Genomic DNA, 18,372 nt, shown 5'->3' on the forward strand with positions numbered 1-18,372 from the left:
ATCTCAATTATAATTATTTAGGTTTCGTTTTTTTTATTATTATTTATGTATTTCAATAATATTTATTCACCTTGTTTGTAATATTGTATATATTTTTTTCTGAATTTCATTTGTTTAATCTAGTAATTATTTAGCGTTGTATTGGAGAGTTGAGTGTAAGAGAGGGCCGGCTGCGCCCTAACTTCGCCCTCCTAGGTAAAAATAAAGGCAGCTATTCTATTCTATTCTTCTTCTTTCTCTTCTGGTTCTTCTCCTTCTCCTTTTCCTTTTCCTCCATCTTCTTCTTCTTCTTCCTCTCCTTCTTCTACTCTTTCATCTTCTCCATTACCATCTCCTTTTTTTCTCCTTCTTCTCCATCTCCTTCTTCTTCTTCTTCTTCTACTTCTTCTTCTTCTTCTCCTTCTCCTTTTCTTTTCCTTCTTCTTCTGCTTCCTCTCCTTCTTCTACTCCTTCTACTTCTCCATTACTATCTCCTTCTCCATCACCATCTTCATCTCCTTCTTATCTTTTTCTTTTCCTTCTTCGTCTTCTTCTTCTTCTTCTTCCTCTCCTTCTTCTTCTCCATTACCATCTCATTCTTCTCCATCACCATCTCCATCTTCTTCTTCTCCTTCTTCTCTTTTCCTTTTCCTTATTTGTCTTCTTCCTCTCGTTCTTAACTCCTTCTTCTTCTGCATTACCATCTCATTCTTCTCCATCACCATCTCCATCTTCTTCTTCTTCTCCTTCTTCTTCTCCATCATCTTCTCCATCACCATCTTCATTTCCTTCTTCTCATTCTTATTTTCTTCTTCTGCTCCTCTCTTGTTCCAACTAGTTTCTTTCTCTTTTTCGTCTCGCGCTAATCAGACCAGTGGAGTGGTCGATCATCAAACAATTGGCAAACTTGTCCGCGAATATTCTTAGCGAAACCGGCTGCTGTTACAAGGGACACATGTCGATTCGCACGTAGCACCCGCAGAAAGAGACAGAAAAGAAAAAGAAAGTGAGAGAAATTGAATAAAGAGAGTGGATAAGTAGCACCCATAAAAAGAGACAGAAAAGAGAAAGGATAAAAAGAGAGTGGATAAGTCGCACCCATAGATAGAAACAGTAAAGAGAAGAAAGAAAGAAAGAGAGAGAAAAAGGATAAAAAGAGAGGAGAAAGAGGGAGAGGAGAGACACAAGAGCAAGGACCGCAAGATTGTAATTGGATGATAATCCCAATCTATTTACAAAACAATCAAAAGTGAATTAAAGTGAACTTAAACAATTATTATTGACCGTCCGTCTAAAAATGGCAACTCATCAATTAGAAACCTATTAAACCCATTAAAATTTAGATAAACATTCGACTATAATTTAATGTCATCCGAAAAAGGGCTTGATAGATTAGAGAAAATACTTTTCCCACTTTTCTCGCCAGATATACTTTTTTGAGAATGATGTAGAACCACTTAGAAGACATTATTTATTTATTATAAAACAGTGGGTGTGAACACGTGACAAGAAAGATAAGCTACACTTTCAGCTCTCAATTAGAAGACGCTTCGATCGTTTTGCAATTTCATTTCTCTCTGGTCATTAAGGATAGCCAAAAATTTTCTCTGGGCGTAGAAGGTCCAGTTTGAACAGATTTCATCCCGCATCGAATAAAAAAGGATTGACAAAACATACAGTTCTTTTATACGTCCTTGAAATTCTTACACGACATGTCAAATTTTCTTTCATACATTTTCTTATTGATCGTAATCCGCATTTTCCAACTATTGTCAGATTACTGAGGTTTTGCAATTATTCAAATGCTAATGAATTAATTATTATTATTAAACAAAAATCCAAATTAACAGCTGTAATTCACCCCGAAGACTTCTGCTACTTTTTGAATAGTAGCGCTCATCGAATTTCCATCTATAGTGAGGTCCACGTTATAATGACAGTATTTGATCAACTTTGGTTTTGCTATCCTTGTCTATCATTCGACAAAGCCGGTGGTACTATCCTTTTAAAGGTCCACAACGATGCCAATTATGTTTTTTACAGTGTAGAAATATAATTAATGCAGAGAATCGGCATCGCTATTCTTCTATCTTTATCCACTGCCATTATAACGTGGACCTCACTATAGCTGTTTACCCTGTTGTCAATATTTGCAGTAGCAGAATTCTTGGGGGTGAATTACAGCATTCAATTTGGATTTTCGTTTAATAATAATAAATATTGTCAGATTGTCAAGTCCAAATCACTGTTTTCAACGGTATTAGAAACTTGTGAACAAAAGCACATTTCTAATATTCTACTGACCTAGGAGTTCTACAGGAAATAGTACAACCCATGTTGAGAATGAAGAACTTATTCAAGCTACTGCGGTACATGAAAAATTGACTGACACCGATCACAAACACATTCTCCCATTCATAAATATCCCAAATATGAATCAATTTTCAAGATTTTTTAATGATATCTCATTTTCCCAATTTGTATCATGAGACTATAGTGAGATCCACGATATAATGACAGTGGATTGAGATGGGAGAACAGCGTTGCCGATTCTCTGCCTTGATTAATTATCTTTCTACATTGTCAAAAACAGATTTGGCATCGTTGTGGTGCAAGAAAAGGATAGTACTACTTGCTTTGTCGAATAATAGACAAGGATAGCAACACCAAAGTTGATCAAATACTGTCATTATAATGTGGACCTCACTACAGTTAGTGATTCTCTGAACAATCCCTATGTCTTTACAATAACTCCCTCAAGACTAATATCGAAATAGATGAAACAAAATTAATAAGTGTATGTTTTATTTTCAGCAATCCTACAACGGTGGTCAGTGGGACCAGGCCAGCTGAAAATACAGGGTGTGGCATCATGCATGCATCTCTGTCTAGACCCTTGTGGACTCCTCTATGGATCGGTGAGAATATCTTTACAAAATATATCATAGTTATTCGTTGTTTTAAAGTGGGAAATAGATATTCGAACACCAAATAAAATAATATTCAACTGTTTCATACTGTTTAATTAGTAAGTTGTCTCAGGAGCACAATGAATAGACATTTGGATGAAGACCAATATTAATGTAGTTTGTGACATATCCTTGTGAATAGATCTCAGATAGTTGTGTGTAGAAAGAAAAGCAGTAGCTAGTGGATATCATCCATTGTCCTCCTATACAGAGGACCAAACGCATGCCAGATTCTAATAGACATTCCGACGACATTGTGACAAGAATAATCATGAAAAAGTGACGAATACAAATTAATTTAATCACACAAAATAATATACTTAGAAGATGTCTTCCTTTGTGTAGAAAACATATTGTACAGGGATGGTTTGGAAAAATGGTTTGGAGTGAAGATTCAAAAACCATCACAAAAATCTCACATGATTGAATAAAAACACAAATATGTTGTCCAATTCTACACAGTTTTATTCGGTACACGACCATGGTTTCGTGACCACACCGGTCACATTTTTAAGTTTTTAAGTTGACTGAAAATAAAAGATAGAGTTTTTAATATTTTTTTTTATTCATCTCGATATTAGAGACCTATTAAACCCATTAAAATTTAGATAAAAATTCGACTATAATTTTATGTCGTAATTTAGTCTTGAGGGAGTTATGTAAAGACATAGGGATTGTTCAGAGAATCACTAACTAGACTCATGATACAAATTGGGAAAATGAGATATCATTAAATAATCTTGAAAATTGATTCATATTTGGGCTATTCATGAATGAAAGAATGTGTTTGTGATCAGTGTCATTCAATTTTTCATGTACCGCAGTAGCTTGGATAATGGTTCTTCATTCTCAGTTTCAGTCAAATGTGACCGGTGTGGTCACGAAACCATGGTCGTGTACCGAATAAAAAAGTGTGGAATTTGAAAACATATTTGTGTTTTTATTCAATTATGGAACGGTTCTACAATATTGACAATGACTCAGTCAAATCTCACATGAGTATCTATGTGATTGAGAAATTAAGAATTCAATCTTGATCTCCAATTTCGTATTGGACTTTCATTTGTTTGAAGCCTCTAGATCAGGAAAAATATACTAATAAAATCTCAAGTATCCAGAAAATACCGGCTTCGGTTACAGCATCTTATACAGATTCCAGACAATTTCCAAATTCTAATCCTCATCTACTACACTGTACTTATTCTTGAAAAACCGGACGTATATGTTTTCAAAAAGTAGTCAATGCCTAAGCTCACTTCCACTGAGATAGAGTTATTAAAGGTTGATCAGGCAATAAATCTGACTTTTTATTAACCCGAAGAAGTGTGGCTGTTCAGCTGCTTTTTTCGTCTAAAAAGCGACGATAAAGATGATGAACAGATAAAGAGATATCTCTCTTTCTACTCTTCGGATAAAGAGATATCGAACAGAACAAGATGGAACCGAGAAAATAACGAGTGTGGATGTTTAGTGGTTGAATAATGGTCGGTGTTGAGAATGTAGGGGGAAGGGGGTGAAGATGTGATATTGCTCTACAGTTGATCACAGTTTTTGGAGACTGTTCTAAGTGTAAGTCGTCATAGAACAGTTGGAAAATGTTGTCATTGGGTGTCTTCATTGATATGAGAGCTGTTTTTCGAGACGTCCCGTGGTTGGACCATGTCGTAAAAAGCTCTTCTACAACCCCTTCCAACATTCTATTCCAAACTCACTGTTAATCACTTTCTCTCTCCCCCACCTTCCCTCTCTTCTACCCCATTCACACATCTCGTCTTCACCCACATTTCTCGTCCATTCCACCCCGTTTACTTTTATTCGTACACATTTCACTGATACCAAGTAAGATCAAAGCCAAAGATGCACACTGTACACTAGATAAAGCACGCAACAACACTCTGTTATCTTGTTGTATCTTTTCCGCCCCATCTTTCTTTTCGGTTTCGTTTTCGATATTGTTCCTCGTGCCACACATATTAAATAGATTTTTATCTCCAACATACAACCTGACATAGGAAGTATTTCGGGAACAATATCCATTATCTCACACAAGTATTTGGTGGAAAACAATACTATAGATCACTTATTATCTTCTTGTATATTGGAGTGTATATTAAATGAGATGAATAGTTTATAAATATTTTGGACTCAGAATTGGACAAAATTCATGAAGTGTAAACATAACCTATTTTTGGACAATTTCTATTTAAATTTGGGAAAGGAACAGTTTTGGGATTTGAGCCTGTTGTTACTTTCCCAACCATTCATAGTTGGGAATGATATTGTATGTATCAATGTATAAATAAATAAGGAAATATTTGGAATAAAATAGAATTAGTAATTAAACGTTCAATTAGTTACAATCGTTATTTAATGGAGATTCCATTATAATGTTTTTGATATTTCCTATTCTAACTCGTTTGAAAAACAATACTACATCAGTATGCAATAACTGCATCGATATCAATAGTCATCAGAAAATCTGAAACTTCTCAAAATACTCAAATAAGAAATATTTGGCGAATCGAATAACCTATTTTGAAAAATTAATATCCTGTTAGATCCCTAAAATATGTTAAGACGATAAAATACTGAATACTTACAATAGAAAATTTTGTAAATTTGATTGATCGCAAAATTTTTGAAAGCATTAATTGCACAATTGTGACATAGTTTGTATATTTTGTATTTTTATAGTTTGGTCAATTTGGAAATTGCAAACATATTCAGTTGAAATCAAAGTTTCCAATTCGACGCAACATAATATCTACTTTAGTTGGAAGAATCTACTACACTACTTATTGATAAATAGCAGATTTGATTTCAACTAACCAAATATTCTCTGAGTCTCTCTGATCAAAATAAATGAAGGAATCCTTGCTCTCTGGAGGATTAAAATAAAGGCAGCAATTCAATTAAACAGTTCAAAATGATAATACTAATGTTGCAATTTGATTATGAAAAAATAGACTAATAGTTTCTCCATTCATAAAATTTGACTATTATGACAAAAATAGTTTTGGTAAAAGAATGACAACCGAAAAAATATCTACTCCACGTTTCGAAGATTAGCAAGCTTTGCAATATCAATATCATTTTGTAATTTTGACCTTGATGTTTTTTAGTATGAATGAACGCAGCTTGAATAGCGGTTTGCATACGTGCATTCAGTCACATCAGCAACGAGTATTTCGTAATGTTTTTGCATAATTTGAATACTGTGCCAAATACCGTTGAACTGCTTTAATGTGCAAGAATTATGACTCAGTCAGAACTCCTTCACTTCAACACAGAATTCAACAAAAAACACTAGATCCTCTTTGGGCCATACATTTTTATTTTCTATTTTTGATATTTATTTATATTTTTTTACAAAGAAGCACTGACTGGGAGAGAAAAACTAAGGATACTCCTTGTACTATTTCTCTCCCAGATTTAGATAACATTTTAAAAGTCCAAAATAGGGTTATGATTCTACTTTACTAAAATTTACCTCATTTTCACTCAAAAACAACGAAAACTAAGATTTTTAAATTTTGACGGTTGAAAACAGAATAACAAACAAAAATATCACACTCAAATCACCAATAATTGGAAAATTTTTGAGTAATTTTACAAAATTTAGAGCCAGAAAAAACACAACTCACTATTCAGCACAGCTGAATACATTGAGGTGTTGCATCTGTGTTAGTTTAATGCTAACCGTAGTTCACTGGAAAATAATATGTTCGCATTCATTATTTTGTGTCACATTCCGGGTTTCAACCAACAGCTGATCAATCCACCGAATTAGATGTCCTTACACAAAGACATTTTATTATTGGAGCATCTCTCATAGCTCCTCCTGAACAAGACTTTAGTGAATCACCAGATACCTTGACCGCTGGCAGCACTTATCTTAAATATCCCAGAATACTAAAAAAATGAATTTATAATTTAATAATTTAATGAATTTATTGGTGTGTTAAGAATTACTCTTATCTATTATTCCTAAAGATCTATCAAATGTCATTTTTTTCAATTTGTTTTAAGTTTTGTCTACTCCCAACAGAAATTAAATTTATAATAAAAGAAAAAATTGTCTCAAAATATGATTCTCAAAAACATAGATCATCCAAGACATCAGACTTTAGTAGGCTAATAGATTTTCGGGAACACGATACAGTATGTAGTTCAGTAAGTAAAGGTCAATTGACAGATTATTTATAGTAAAGCATTTGAGAAGCCACTTAGTTGCGCTGAGAGCTCAATATGAAAACACTCCGTTGAAAAGATGAACCTGGCTTGAATTGAAGTGTTTCATTCACTCTTTACATCTGGGAAAGACTTGGAATAGTGCCTCCAAATTCTGATGTCTATAATGAATATCACATCTCTTCTTAAATCGCCTCTATATCAGACACATTCTCATACCTCTCTATCTTTCTCTGCCTCTTTTGATCACCATTCTTTTTCTCTCTTCTTATCATGAAAACCCGGTTTGAAACTCTAAACGCACATAACCTACACCTCTCCTTCTCCAACACCAAAGAGAATCATATTATGGTGCTTCTTCAACAGTGTATTAGCATTGAATGGTTTTAATACAACGTAAAAAATACACGTCAATGTTCCGAATCCTTATTGGGAACGAAATATAGCTTTTTTATGGAGTTTTAGCTTTGATAAGAAATTTTTGATAACTTCTCGTAACTAACCTTTCATCCACCGGTTTTATAAGCTGTTTAATGATGGATATTTATGTTGAATCATACATTTATTGAATCGATAAATGCGTGGCTAGGAACAAGTTTTGAGGTGAATTTGAAGGTTTTTATTACAGTACCAAAATTCGAAATCTTGTTTCAAAATCACACTTTTTTTGAAACCTTGTTCAAAATGACACCTTCATTTGAAGTGTGAAGTCTATCAAAATGTAAGCTTTTTATTATTCTTCATATTTGAATATATTGCTACTGTACAAAATAAGGTAGCCATGGAGAAAAAATTCTCAGTTCTATATATCTATCTCGAAGCTGCCGAATTATTTCTGAATTCAAATGTGCATTTTGTTGTTGAGTAGGTGTCAAAAAATTGAAATTAAATTTTGCCTAATACCATTACGAAATGATGAATTACAATCAATCAATGAATAGTGACAGCTCAATTAATTATTGATCTTTTTGGATCTGACTACAAACTATAGTGGAATCAATGTACCTAGAATACATTGTATTCTGAGTAATACAATACTGTATACTGAATACAATACATTGTATTCTAGGTTCAGTGAGTAGAATGTTTACCTAATAGTCTATTTAATTAAATGAAATGAATATTTCAAATTTAATTCAATTCAATATTAATTGTTGACAAAAATATAATACAATACATTGTATTCTAGGTTCAGTGAGTAGAATGTTTACCTAATAGTCTATTTAATTAAATGAAATGAATATTTCAAATTTAATTCAATTCAATATTAATTGTTGACAAAAATATAACCAGGAGTCAACGCTGCAAGATAAAAGCAGCCACCCATCCATGAACTGTCAGGAAGCTCTTGTAACCAATGTCTGACATTTCCGGTGATCAATCAATAAATTATATGCTTTTCTAATTGAATGAAAACACACATATGTTGTCAAATTCTACACAGTTTTATTTGGTATACACGACCATGGTTAACCTTTTAGCTTTATTCAGCTTGAAAATGTGACCGGTGTGGTCACGAAACCATGGTCGTGTACCAAATAAAACTGTGTAGAATTTGACACCATATTTGTGTTTTTATTTAATTATGGAACGTATCTTCAATATTGACAGTGACTCAGTCGAATATGTTTTTCTATAGGGATTTTCACATTATAAGTTAACTTGCGTTGATAAAAATGGAAATCATCTCTACTAGCTGCAACAATATTCTAGTAGACGAAATCCAGCTCAATCCATCTACAAAGTTGCTAAATTTGCTTACACACTGCAATTCCCCACGAATTTCACTTCAAAGTCCCCCATATCTTACAATAAAACTGTCCTACACCACTTACAATGTCAAGCGTGAGCCTCGGAAATTTACTCTGATACAAAGTCTAAACAGCAGTCCAACGCAAACATATAAAACCGCAACTTACTTTCGCAAATCAACTATCAAAATTTATCTCGAAAATCTCTCACCCAGCAGAAATATTTCTACCCGCATCTCCTCATCCGTTCTTCACTGCATCCATTCTCCGTTGAAGAGTGCAGCCAAATCGCAAATCAGACTCATATCGGCTACTTGCGAAGTCGGTGGAATGGAAGAGCGTAGAAGTAGGATAAAGGAAGAGGGACGCTTTGAGATTGGCAGTCAGTGTCGGAGAATAGAAAATAGCTAAGTCGTCTACTCGAAATAGACCACTCTAACTATTTTACGTCTATTGAGTGCCAGGTGGGTACAATAAGCTCCTTCAAATTCAACTGTTTGTCTGCTATTTCAATGCTTTTTCACTTTACTAGTCTACAATCTGCTCCTCCTTTCTCTCCACCCACTACATCAATTCTTCAACTTCAAACCCAAACTCTTTCCCTTCTTTCCCTTTCTTTTTTCCTCCCTCTCCTTCTTCTTCTTCTTCTCTCCTTCTCCTTCCCCTACTCCTTCACCTTCTTCTTCTTCTTCTTCCTCTTCTTCTTCTTCTTCTTCTTCTTCTTCTTCTTCTTCTTCTTCTTCTTCTTCTTCTTCTTCTTCTTCTCTTCTTCTTCTTCTTCTTCTTCTTCTTCTTCTTCTTCTTCTTCTTCTCTTCTTCTTCTTCTTCTTCTTCTTCTTCTTCTTCTTCTTCTTCTTCTTCTTCTTCTTCTTCTTCTTCCTCTTCTTCTTCTTCTTCTTCTTCTTCTTCTTCTTCTTCTTCTTCTTCTTCTTCTTCTTCTTCTTCTTCTTCTTCTTCTTCTTCTTTCTTGAACTCTTTCCTTTCACTATCTGTTCTTCTTCAAACACCACCCCTCCCCTACCACTCTTCACCCTTTCCTTGTCTGAGATTACCTTACAACCAAACTAAATTCTGAGCAAAGACAGCGGTAATTCTATAGTTGTTATCAATTAGTGTCCGTCATTGCCGAATCGAAATAGTCTGTCTCTCTCACTCACACACACGTGGAGTAGTTTTTGGCCTTCTCATCTTCTCTGCTGTTTCTTCTCACTTTGATCTCCCTTCCCAATTCAGAGAACCTTGCCCTAGTGTCGAGTTCAGGAGCAATGACCTGCCAAGTCGGACTTTCGTAAATATGTAGAAACACAAGAGAACTTTGAAGTATTCACATCTAAATTCATTCAAACACGATGAATATGGAGTATTTTAGAATGTAGTATATATTTTTTCTCGTATTTTCAAATTGGAGAGTATTTCAGAATAATAATTAGAGATTGAGGGGAAATCAAAAGAAATTGGAAAAAGATATTAAAAATATAGACACGATTACGAAAAGCATATAAGCTACAATTATTTTCAAAGTATTAATACCATTGGTATATTACATGCTAAAAACATGATTACATGCCTAAAAACATGCTCACGAAACGTGAACTTGAACACTGGAAGTATCTTAGTTTTTCCACAATAAGTACAATCTCATTGGGGAATTAGTATTTCTAAGCCTAGTCTGTTAGGTGTGGAGTCACTTCTTTCTCAGGTACGAAACCTCGTCTGAAAGTCTGTGATTATCACTACCTGAATCTATAGTTCCTTACCACTTACCACAGCAGGGTGCTAATTAATGTAGTCGGTGCCAATGAATATTGTTATTGTATTATATCAATATCATACAATAATATGATCTGAAGAGAACAGCATGCAAATCCCAAAACTATCTCTCACTCAAATTTTTGATAAATAAAAGTTAATCCAATGATATATTATGTCATAAATAATGTTGAAGCATTCAAGTTTTCCTCTATTTCTCCTTGGATCATAATAAATGATAAACCTGAATATTAATTTCTAATGATGAGGGCCAGATAATGAGAATCTCTGGTATTTTTAAGATCTACATACCCGTAACTTTGAGTAGAGCCATTAACTCAATCAAGAGTACAAATTACAACTTCACACTCCAAAAACCAGTCTGAACAAACATTTGGAGTTTACGTACTCGCAGTAGGCTCTTGGACAATTTTGATAGATAACTTGGAAAACACTAATTACACTGAGTTATACTTAGGAGAGGAGGTTTCATAGAAAACATGATTGCTGTTTACTCAATTTTCACCGTCGGCACCTTCCCCATTCTAGTTTTTACGGCAGATATTTGCTAAATTTATGTGAAAAAACTGAGAGGTGTATCTTGCTCACGAATTGGTATTTAGAACTTGAAAGATTGATTGCTGATCACCCTATTTTCATCATCGGCACCTTCTCCTTTCTAGTTTTCGCGATAGATATTTAGATTTTTGTGAAAAAATAGGAGAAGTGTGACTTGTTCACGAATTGGCATGTTAGAATTTGGAAGGTACCAGACAACCAGGCTTTACTTGATTCACTTTTTGACAACCATAGTTCACACTGAACTGGAGCTGCAAAATGCATTTATACTTCCGTTACGAAGAAACCTAAAGAAGTCGAGTGCAGAAGAAGAATAGAAAACGGTCGGAAGTGAGAAGTGAGGAGAGTGAGAGAGAGTAAGCGCACTTCACAAACAAAAAGAGAAAGAGCAAAGCAGGGGCGGCGGCGACCGTCGACTTGTTAGCAAGTAATAATTAATGCAATAAGTTGGCGAATTGCGCGAATTATTGCCAAGGCAAGCAGACACATCCATGCGGCCAGTCACGTAGGCCACCACAGTCTGTCTGGAGGAGCTGCACTAGTCGACTAGGTCTGGGTCCAGTCTACTCTGTAGACAGGGGCGGAGAGAAGAGATGAGAGAAAGGGTTAAGAGTAGAAGAGAAAGATGGAGTTGAAGAGAATGTTGGAGTTGACGAGGAAGACGCAGTTGAAGCATATACTGTGGTAATATAATAGTACTATATTGCATTACTATGAGTTGAACAGGTGGTTTTCTATGAGTTGAAGAGGGTATAAAAGAAGTTACAGGAGAGAAACAATTGAAGTTGAAGAAGTCATTGTAGTATATAGTGGAAAGAAATGAAAAAAAAAGATTATTTGAAATATAAAATATAGTTGGGCATCAAGAGGGAATTACACAGATATGATTAAAAGGTAAAGTTAAAACATTAGATCTCTTGATTTAGAGAAACATCCATCTGACAAAATAAGAGAAAAATGAGTTTGATTAGGTCATAGAGTATAGGGTCATGAAAATGTATATCAGAAGGTCATAGAGTATAGGTTCATGAAAATGAATATAATAGTGAAACAGTGTGTGAGTGGAGAAATCGGAAGAAATAATGCAATATTTTCTTTGAATAAGAATTTTGTGATGAAAAAAAAAGTTTAGAAAGAAGGTGGCAAAGCAAGTATGAACATAATTTCCAAGACAGTAAGATTGTTTGAGAGAGTAGATAAGACTTTTCATAAGATAGATGAAAAGAATATGGGAAACTATTAGAATAAATCGCAATATTTAGATGCAGGATGATATGAGAATGAACGAAGAAGTATCTAAAGTGAAAAGGCGAGACAATTTGTAAGAAAGAAAGAGGAAAGCCGTAAGGAAATGCTACAGGAGGAAGAGAGAGAATCTAAAACAGAAAAAGAGCTGGTGAATAACGGATGAAGGAAGAATTGATAACGGAAGGAAGAAGGTGAATAACGGAAGTGGAGAATGGAAGAGAGACAGAAATCAAGAAACAGTATGAGGGAAAAAGATGAACTAAGAAGGAACAAAGAGGATTGATGAGAGGTAAGATGCGAGAAAAAACAGTTGATAAGGTGACAGAAACCTGCAGAAAAAGTGTAGGAGAAAATGAAACGAAAAAGTGTGAGTGAAGTCTGTTCAAGAGTATAGAGTTTAGACTCCAAGTAGTCAGTAGACTCCAAATAGTCAGGAGAGGGTTACTAGAGAGTTCAGAGAAGCTAGGAGAAAGAACAACAACTGAATTATAAGAGTATAAAGGGGCAGATAGATAAGGGAAAGAAAGAGGAAGAAAACAGAATGAGAGACAGAAAAATAAATGAGAGGAAGCCATTAAGAAAAGAGACAAAGTTAAGAGACTAGTGAGCGAGACAGAGGAACAGACTGAGAGAAAGAATGAGAAATCCAGAGGAGTTTTTTAGCAAGCTAGTCTTCGAGGTTAGATTTTTATTGCTTATTGCAATCCGCACACAAATAGTATCCGGCCTCTCACTCTGATTTTACAGTTAATCAGGTCGTACATGTCATTAATAAGATGTAGGCACAACAGCTTAAGTCTAATGCAGCCTTGTACAACACATAACAACATTGGAATAATGCTGGGAAAAATTACCCTCAATGCAATATGAAGTACCGACTTTGTATTCATAAGTTATTGGCCGGAAATCTGTATTTATTTGCTAATTGGTCCGCTACACAGGTGAAAGGCACGTAACTCCCAGATTATCTGGCTGATATGATCGAATGAGCGAATGCATACAAGAACTGATCAGATAAGCGTGCAAGAATGCATGTGCATTGTAATGGATTTTTTCTGTTTTTATGGTCAGTCATCTTATGATTGGTTTTGAGATTGGAATCGTGGTTTTTCGCTAGTATGAGAACATGTATTCAATGTATTTCATTATATATCAGTGTGAGTATTCTGAGACCTACTAGCGGAATACAGTACTAATACCTTCCGACTACATTTTCGCAAGAATAGAACATATATTATACTGCACTTCATATCCATCCTATTTGAACTTGCTATATTTATTAGCAGTCTATATTAATAAGTCTTGTGAAGTCTTATTAAGTCTATAACCAAAGAAAATACAGATGTATCCTGTTCTCATTCTCTTTGATATTTATTTATTTCATGAAAACCTAGAAAGGCTCACAGACAAACTCAAGAACGAGCCTTAATAACATATTTGATAGTATAACAAATAACATATATCTTATATCTATATCTTATTCGAATAAGATTTCAACTGATGATAGATCTTTGAATAGAATTCCCTATTTCAACGTTCTACTGATCAGTTCCACGCTTTAAGGTCAAATTGTTAATTCAAATTTAGCTTTGAACCTCAATCAGAGTACCGATAGCAGAAGCTACTTTAGAATTTTGACTATTGAGCAGGAAATAATTTCTCCGTTACTCCACTCATAGTGTATATTGGAAGGACTTCAGAAATAGAGTGCCATAGTCGTTACCTGTTCCGCAATAACCTTGAGAAGGCTATAAGTGTTTGAAAAGTGATGTTGGCTACTTAAAAAGAGTGCAAGCAGTCAAGTTAAGACGGGATGAGCAGTGTCCATCTATTCATTTGACCAAACCTGGAACCAACTTGGTCCTCCCTTCTCCCTAAAAGGAATGTCTTCCAAGAACTCGCGAAAAACTCACTGACGCCGCATTTGTTCTTCATCTTCGTTCATCTTACTTATTATCCGTCTTCCTCTTCTTGTTCATTTACTTCGGCTACTGATTCCCCTTGTACGATTTTAAGCTATCATTGCTCAAGTCTCTCCCAATAATATTGAACATTTTCTTACCATTTAATTTGTTCTTGCTTTAGCTTTTTTAAATCATATCAGTGTTCTCTTCCGTTATGGAGCTCCCCAATATGGATAGAAGTCTGAAAATAGGCATTACGAATATTGTTAAAGCATATTATTTTTTACACTTCTAGACACAAGTCAAGGTAGTTTTAATGTCATTTAATTCCATGATTGTATAGGAATCAGTTCAGCTGAATATGTGGTAGGTGTTACCATGAAACCTGGTTCTGTAATTTCAATTGATTTTGAACAAATATAGTGGTATTGCCAACATCAATATCTCACTCTTCCAATGATTAAATTCATTTATAATATTTTCCCGAATCTTATAAACATCTGCTATGACAAAATATTGCCACTCTGTCATTGGTCAGCTGAAAATTGTTATTGGCTGAAGTTTCTCCCTCTCAACTCCTATTGGCTGTCGCCATGACAACGGAATTGCAACTCTCTCACTGGTTAGCTTCTGATTGGTCGATTCTCTCTTCCTCAACTCCCATTGGCTATCTTTTTGATGACAAAATCTTTGCTTTCTAATAATAATAATGACTCAATGTGATTTTTCTTATATAATTTGCCAAGCAATATGCCACAGTATTAAGTAGTTGCACCAATTCTTAATTTTTTTCTACCAATGGATTTCAAAAATGATTCAAAATTAATTTTTGCAACTGATGGATTTAATTATTAAACTCGTTTAGTCAATGTATGGTTGTATTTATTATAATGTGTTTCAATTGAGTCAGCTGATGGTTTAAACTAGAATTTCAGTTCAACTTAAATCGAGAAAGTGACTCGAGCAACCAACAAGAATAACAATCTATATCTTTAGAGGAACATGTACGACTAAAAAGATTTCAACAATTCATTTTTTTCTTATTTAGAGGAACATGAGCGATCAACAAGATAAATTAACGGTTTGAAAAAATAATAAAGGAATGTTTTTATTGTGTTTCAGAGGGACATGAACGACGAATGCGTGTTCAACGAGATGATGGAACAGCACCACTACAACACCTACTCGTCAGCCAAGTACTCCAACACAAACCGCACCGTCTACCTGGCCCTGGACAGAGCGGGCCTCCCGCGCAAGGTGCAGGTCAAAGCGGGGACACCACTAGGAAAGCTGTCCAAGTGGACGCGGGTGCTGACCCAAACAGTTGCCACCCCTCCTGCCACCACCACGTGTCCCACCCCGCCTCCACCCTCAGAATCCCGGCGCTGTCGGAGAAAAAAGAAGAAGAAGAAGCGGAGGAAATGTCCTCCCGCCCCCGGCAAACCACCGTGCGACGACGAAGTCTCCAACGAGGACAACCACAACGGCCGCCTCCTGCGGCGGAAGTGCGACGGAAAACCCTGCCGCCTCCTAGTGACCAGCAAGAAAGTCACCGCCTCCCGGCCCCAACGCAAAAAACAGCAACCCACCCGCCACCAACACCAAACCAGGCATCTGCACCATCTGAGGCACATCCACCGCCCCCAGGCTGATGAGCCGCCACATGATGACCCTTTCGACCTTGAGGAGGAGGACGATGACGCGACAGCCGCCCCCGACGCATTGGACGACGAAACTACTGCCACCGATCTGCCCCTCATGCTCCTAGTAGATGCTAATGACTAATATCATAGAGAGAATATATCATGAGAAGATATCCCATGTTATGGGGCGTTTATATTGCAAATTTCACTGTTAACTCATTAAGCTGATAATCCACGTAGCTTTTTTTCTTTTCTTGTTTTGTGGAAATAGATTTTTTTTTCATTATTTAGCTTTTCTTCGTGGAACTATGTGACGCTGGTAGTGTCTCATATCATAGAGATACAAATACTACTTGTGGAAATAAATATATAATTTTTTCATTAGCTTTTTTTCGTGAAGCTATGTGACGCTGGTAGTGTATCATACTATAGAGAAACAAATAGTACTCGAAAACGAATAACCGATTTATTTTATTAATTTGTATAATTTTTATGGCAAATAAATGAATTTGAATTTTTGATAACCATAAACGTATATTGTCTCTGCTGATACTGAACCGTTCTTACAGCACTTTCACCCGGCCAAAACAGTAAAAGTCGACAATAATAGACTCGCGGTAACAAAAAATTGCTTGAAATATGGAATATTAACGACCTATATCATAGGATATCTCCTTATGCTATCTTTCCTCTATGCTAATAGTGTGTCTCAGTTAGACTCAAATCGATCAAATTCCACAAAAAAGAATACCTAAATAATTTACAAGTTAATGTTTAATGAAAATTAATTATGCACGATGGTTCGTGCCTTTTGCTGAAAAAAATCAAGGAGTTTTTATTGATAGTAATTAATTAATGACTTTTGGCAATATTTAATCGAGTATATTACGAGTAAACACTGATTTAAAAAAAAAAACAACATAAACTGAAAACAAAAGAAATTTTGGTCTAGACTAGGATCCTATTTTCTATCTTCATCATTTCTAGGTTTGTTAAATGAGTTATCAAATGATGCGCAATGAACAGTATTTAACAATGTTTCTAGGTGCATTGGTATTTTACATTCAGGTGAACTGAATTAAATTAATTCAGGATTCAATATTTAGAGCTCAATTCACTCCCCACCAATGAAAGCCATACAATTATCATCATAACTGATCTTCAGTTGAAGTACAGTACCTAACTAGTTTTCAATTCATTAGATGATTGAACACTTTTTATTCAGAGATCTGTGCGTCTCAAGAATAAAACTATCCACATTATATAAATCAAGATGGTGGAAGAAATCTTCTAGTTGGATTTCTATGATGTGAATTTCTGTCACTTTATATATTTACGAATCTCATGCAAATACTCAAAGCAATGAACAAACCCCAAAAATGTTAATTTTGATAGTGAAAACTCAACAATATTGATGGTGAAATAGGGAAATACGTATTTCTTATTGGAAAACTCAGTAATAAATTTTTATTTTTGCAACTAAAACTGAATTTTATCGATTTGAGCTAGCAAGGCACATTATATGGACATTATCCTAGTTGCGTCATCCAGATAGTGCTTAAGTAGGACTTTAGTAGGTTAGATAATAAATACAATGAAAGGAATAGTTTACGTGTCTGTGTTATGAGAGTGTGTCATGAATGGATGGATGTATACGGTCCAATGTGATAGGCCTACCTACACTAATTCAGAGGGTAAAAAATAATACGACTATAGTGAGGTTCACGTTATAATTGCATTGGAGAAAGATAGGAGGACAACGTTGCCGAACCTCTGTCTTGTCAATGCCTTCTATAAACGGTAGCAGATATTGATGTAATATTAACTGTTCATTTTCTCTGTTGCATATCCATACTCTTTCACTATTAAAATTAAACTAGAATTTTAAAAACACTTATGGAGTGAAAATGCACTAACATTGGTAGTGACGATCGTTTTACATACACTGACATAGCCACCAATCTTGAAATCCTCCACATCTCACAAAAAAGCAAAGAATTCAATGTATTGGAACAATACGAAATTTACAACCAAACAAAATAGTTTCCCAACAGTCTCCTAAATGATCAAATAAATTTCTCTTCCCACACACTCTTTGACAAAACAGCCCACAGTTCAAAATTACCGCCCTACTAAAGCATCCACCAACCCCCACCACCACCTATTCCTCCACCTTCATCCACACATTAGCTTGACATTAGAGTAAATTCCCACAGTCTGATGATGACCAACAACAGGTCGAAACGATCGTCACTACTAAAGTAAGTGTATATTTACTCCATAAGTGTTTTTAAAATTCAAGTTTTGTTCATTTTCGTTTAAAAAATCAATATTTGTCAAGAATTTCATAATGAATTTA

At 35.1% G+C, this 18,372-nt stretch overlaps 1 protein-coding gene across 1 annotated transcript in view; it reads left to right on the forward strand.

Moving 5' to 3' along the window:
• The window catches only part of LOC111054517, a 101,498-nt gene extending 83,310 nt beyond the window's left edge, over window positions 1-18,188 (forward strand). The window contains exons 3-4 of the mRNA XM_022341561.2: window positions 2,794-2,897; window positions 15,493-18,188. Of these exons, the coding sequence (XP_022197253.2) occupies window positions 2,794-2,897; window positions 15,493-16,155 (767 nt within the window). The 3' untranslated portion in view covers window positions 16,156-18,188. The remainder of the gene's footprint in view (window positions 1-2,793; window positions 2,898-15,492) is intronic.
• Window positions 18,189-18,372: the final 184 nt, after the last annotated feature.

The sequence above is a fragment of the Nilaparvata lugens genome, chromosome 7 (assembly GCF_014356525.2).
Source record: "Nilaparvata lugens isolate BPH chromosome 7, ASM1435652v1, whole genome shotgun sequence".
Lineage (NCBI taxonomy): Eukaryota > Metazoa > Arthropoda > Insecta > Hemiptera > Delphacidae > Nilaparvata > Nilaparvata lugens.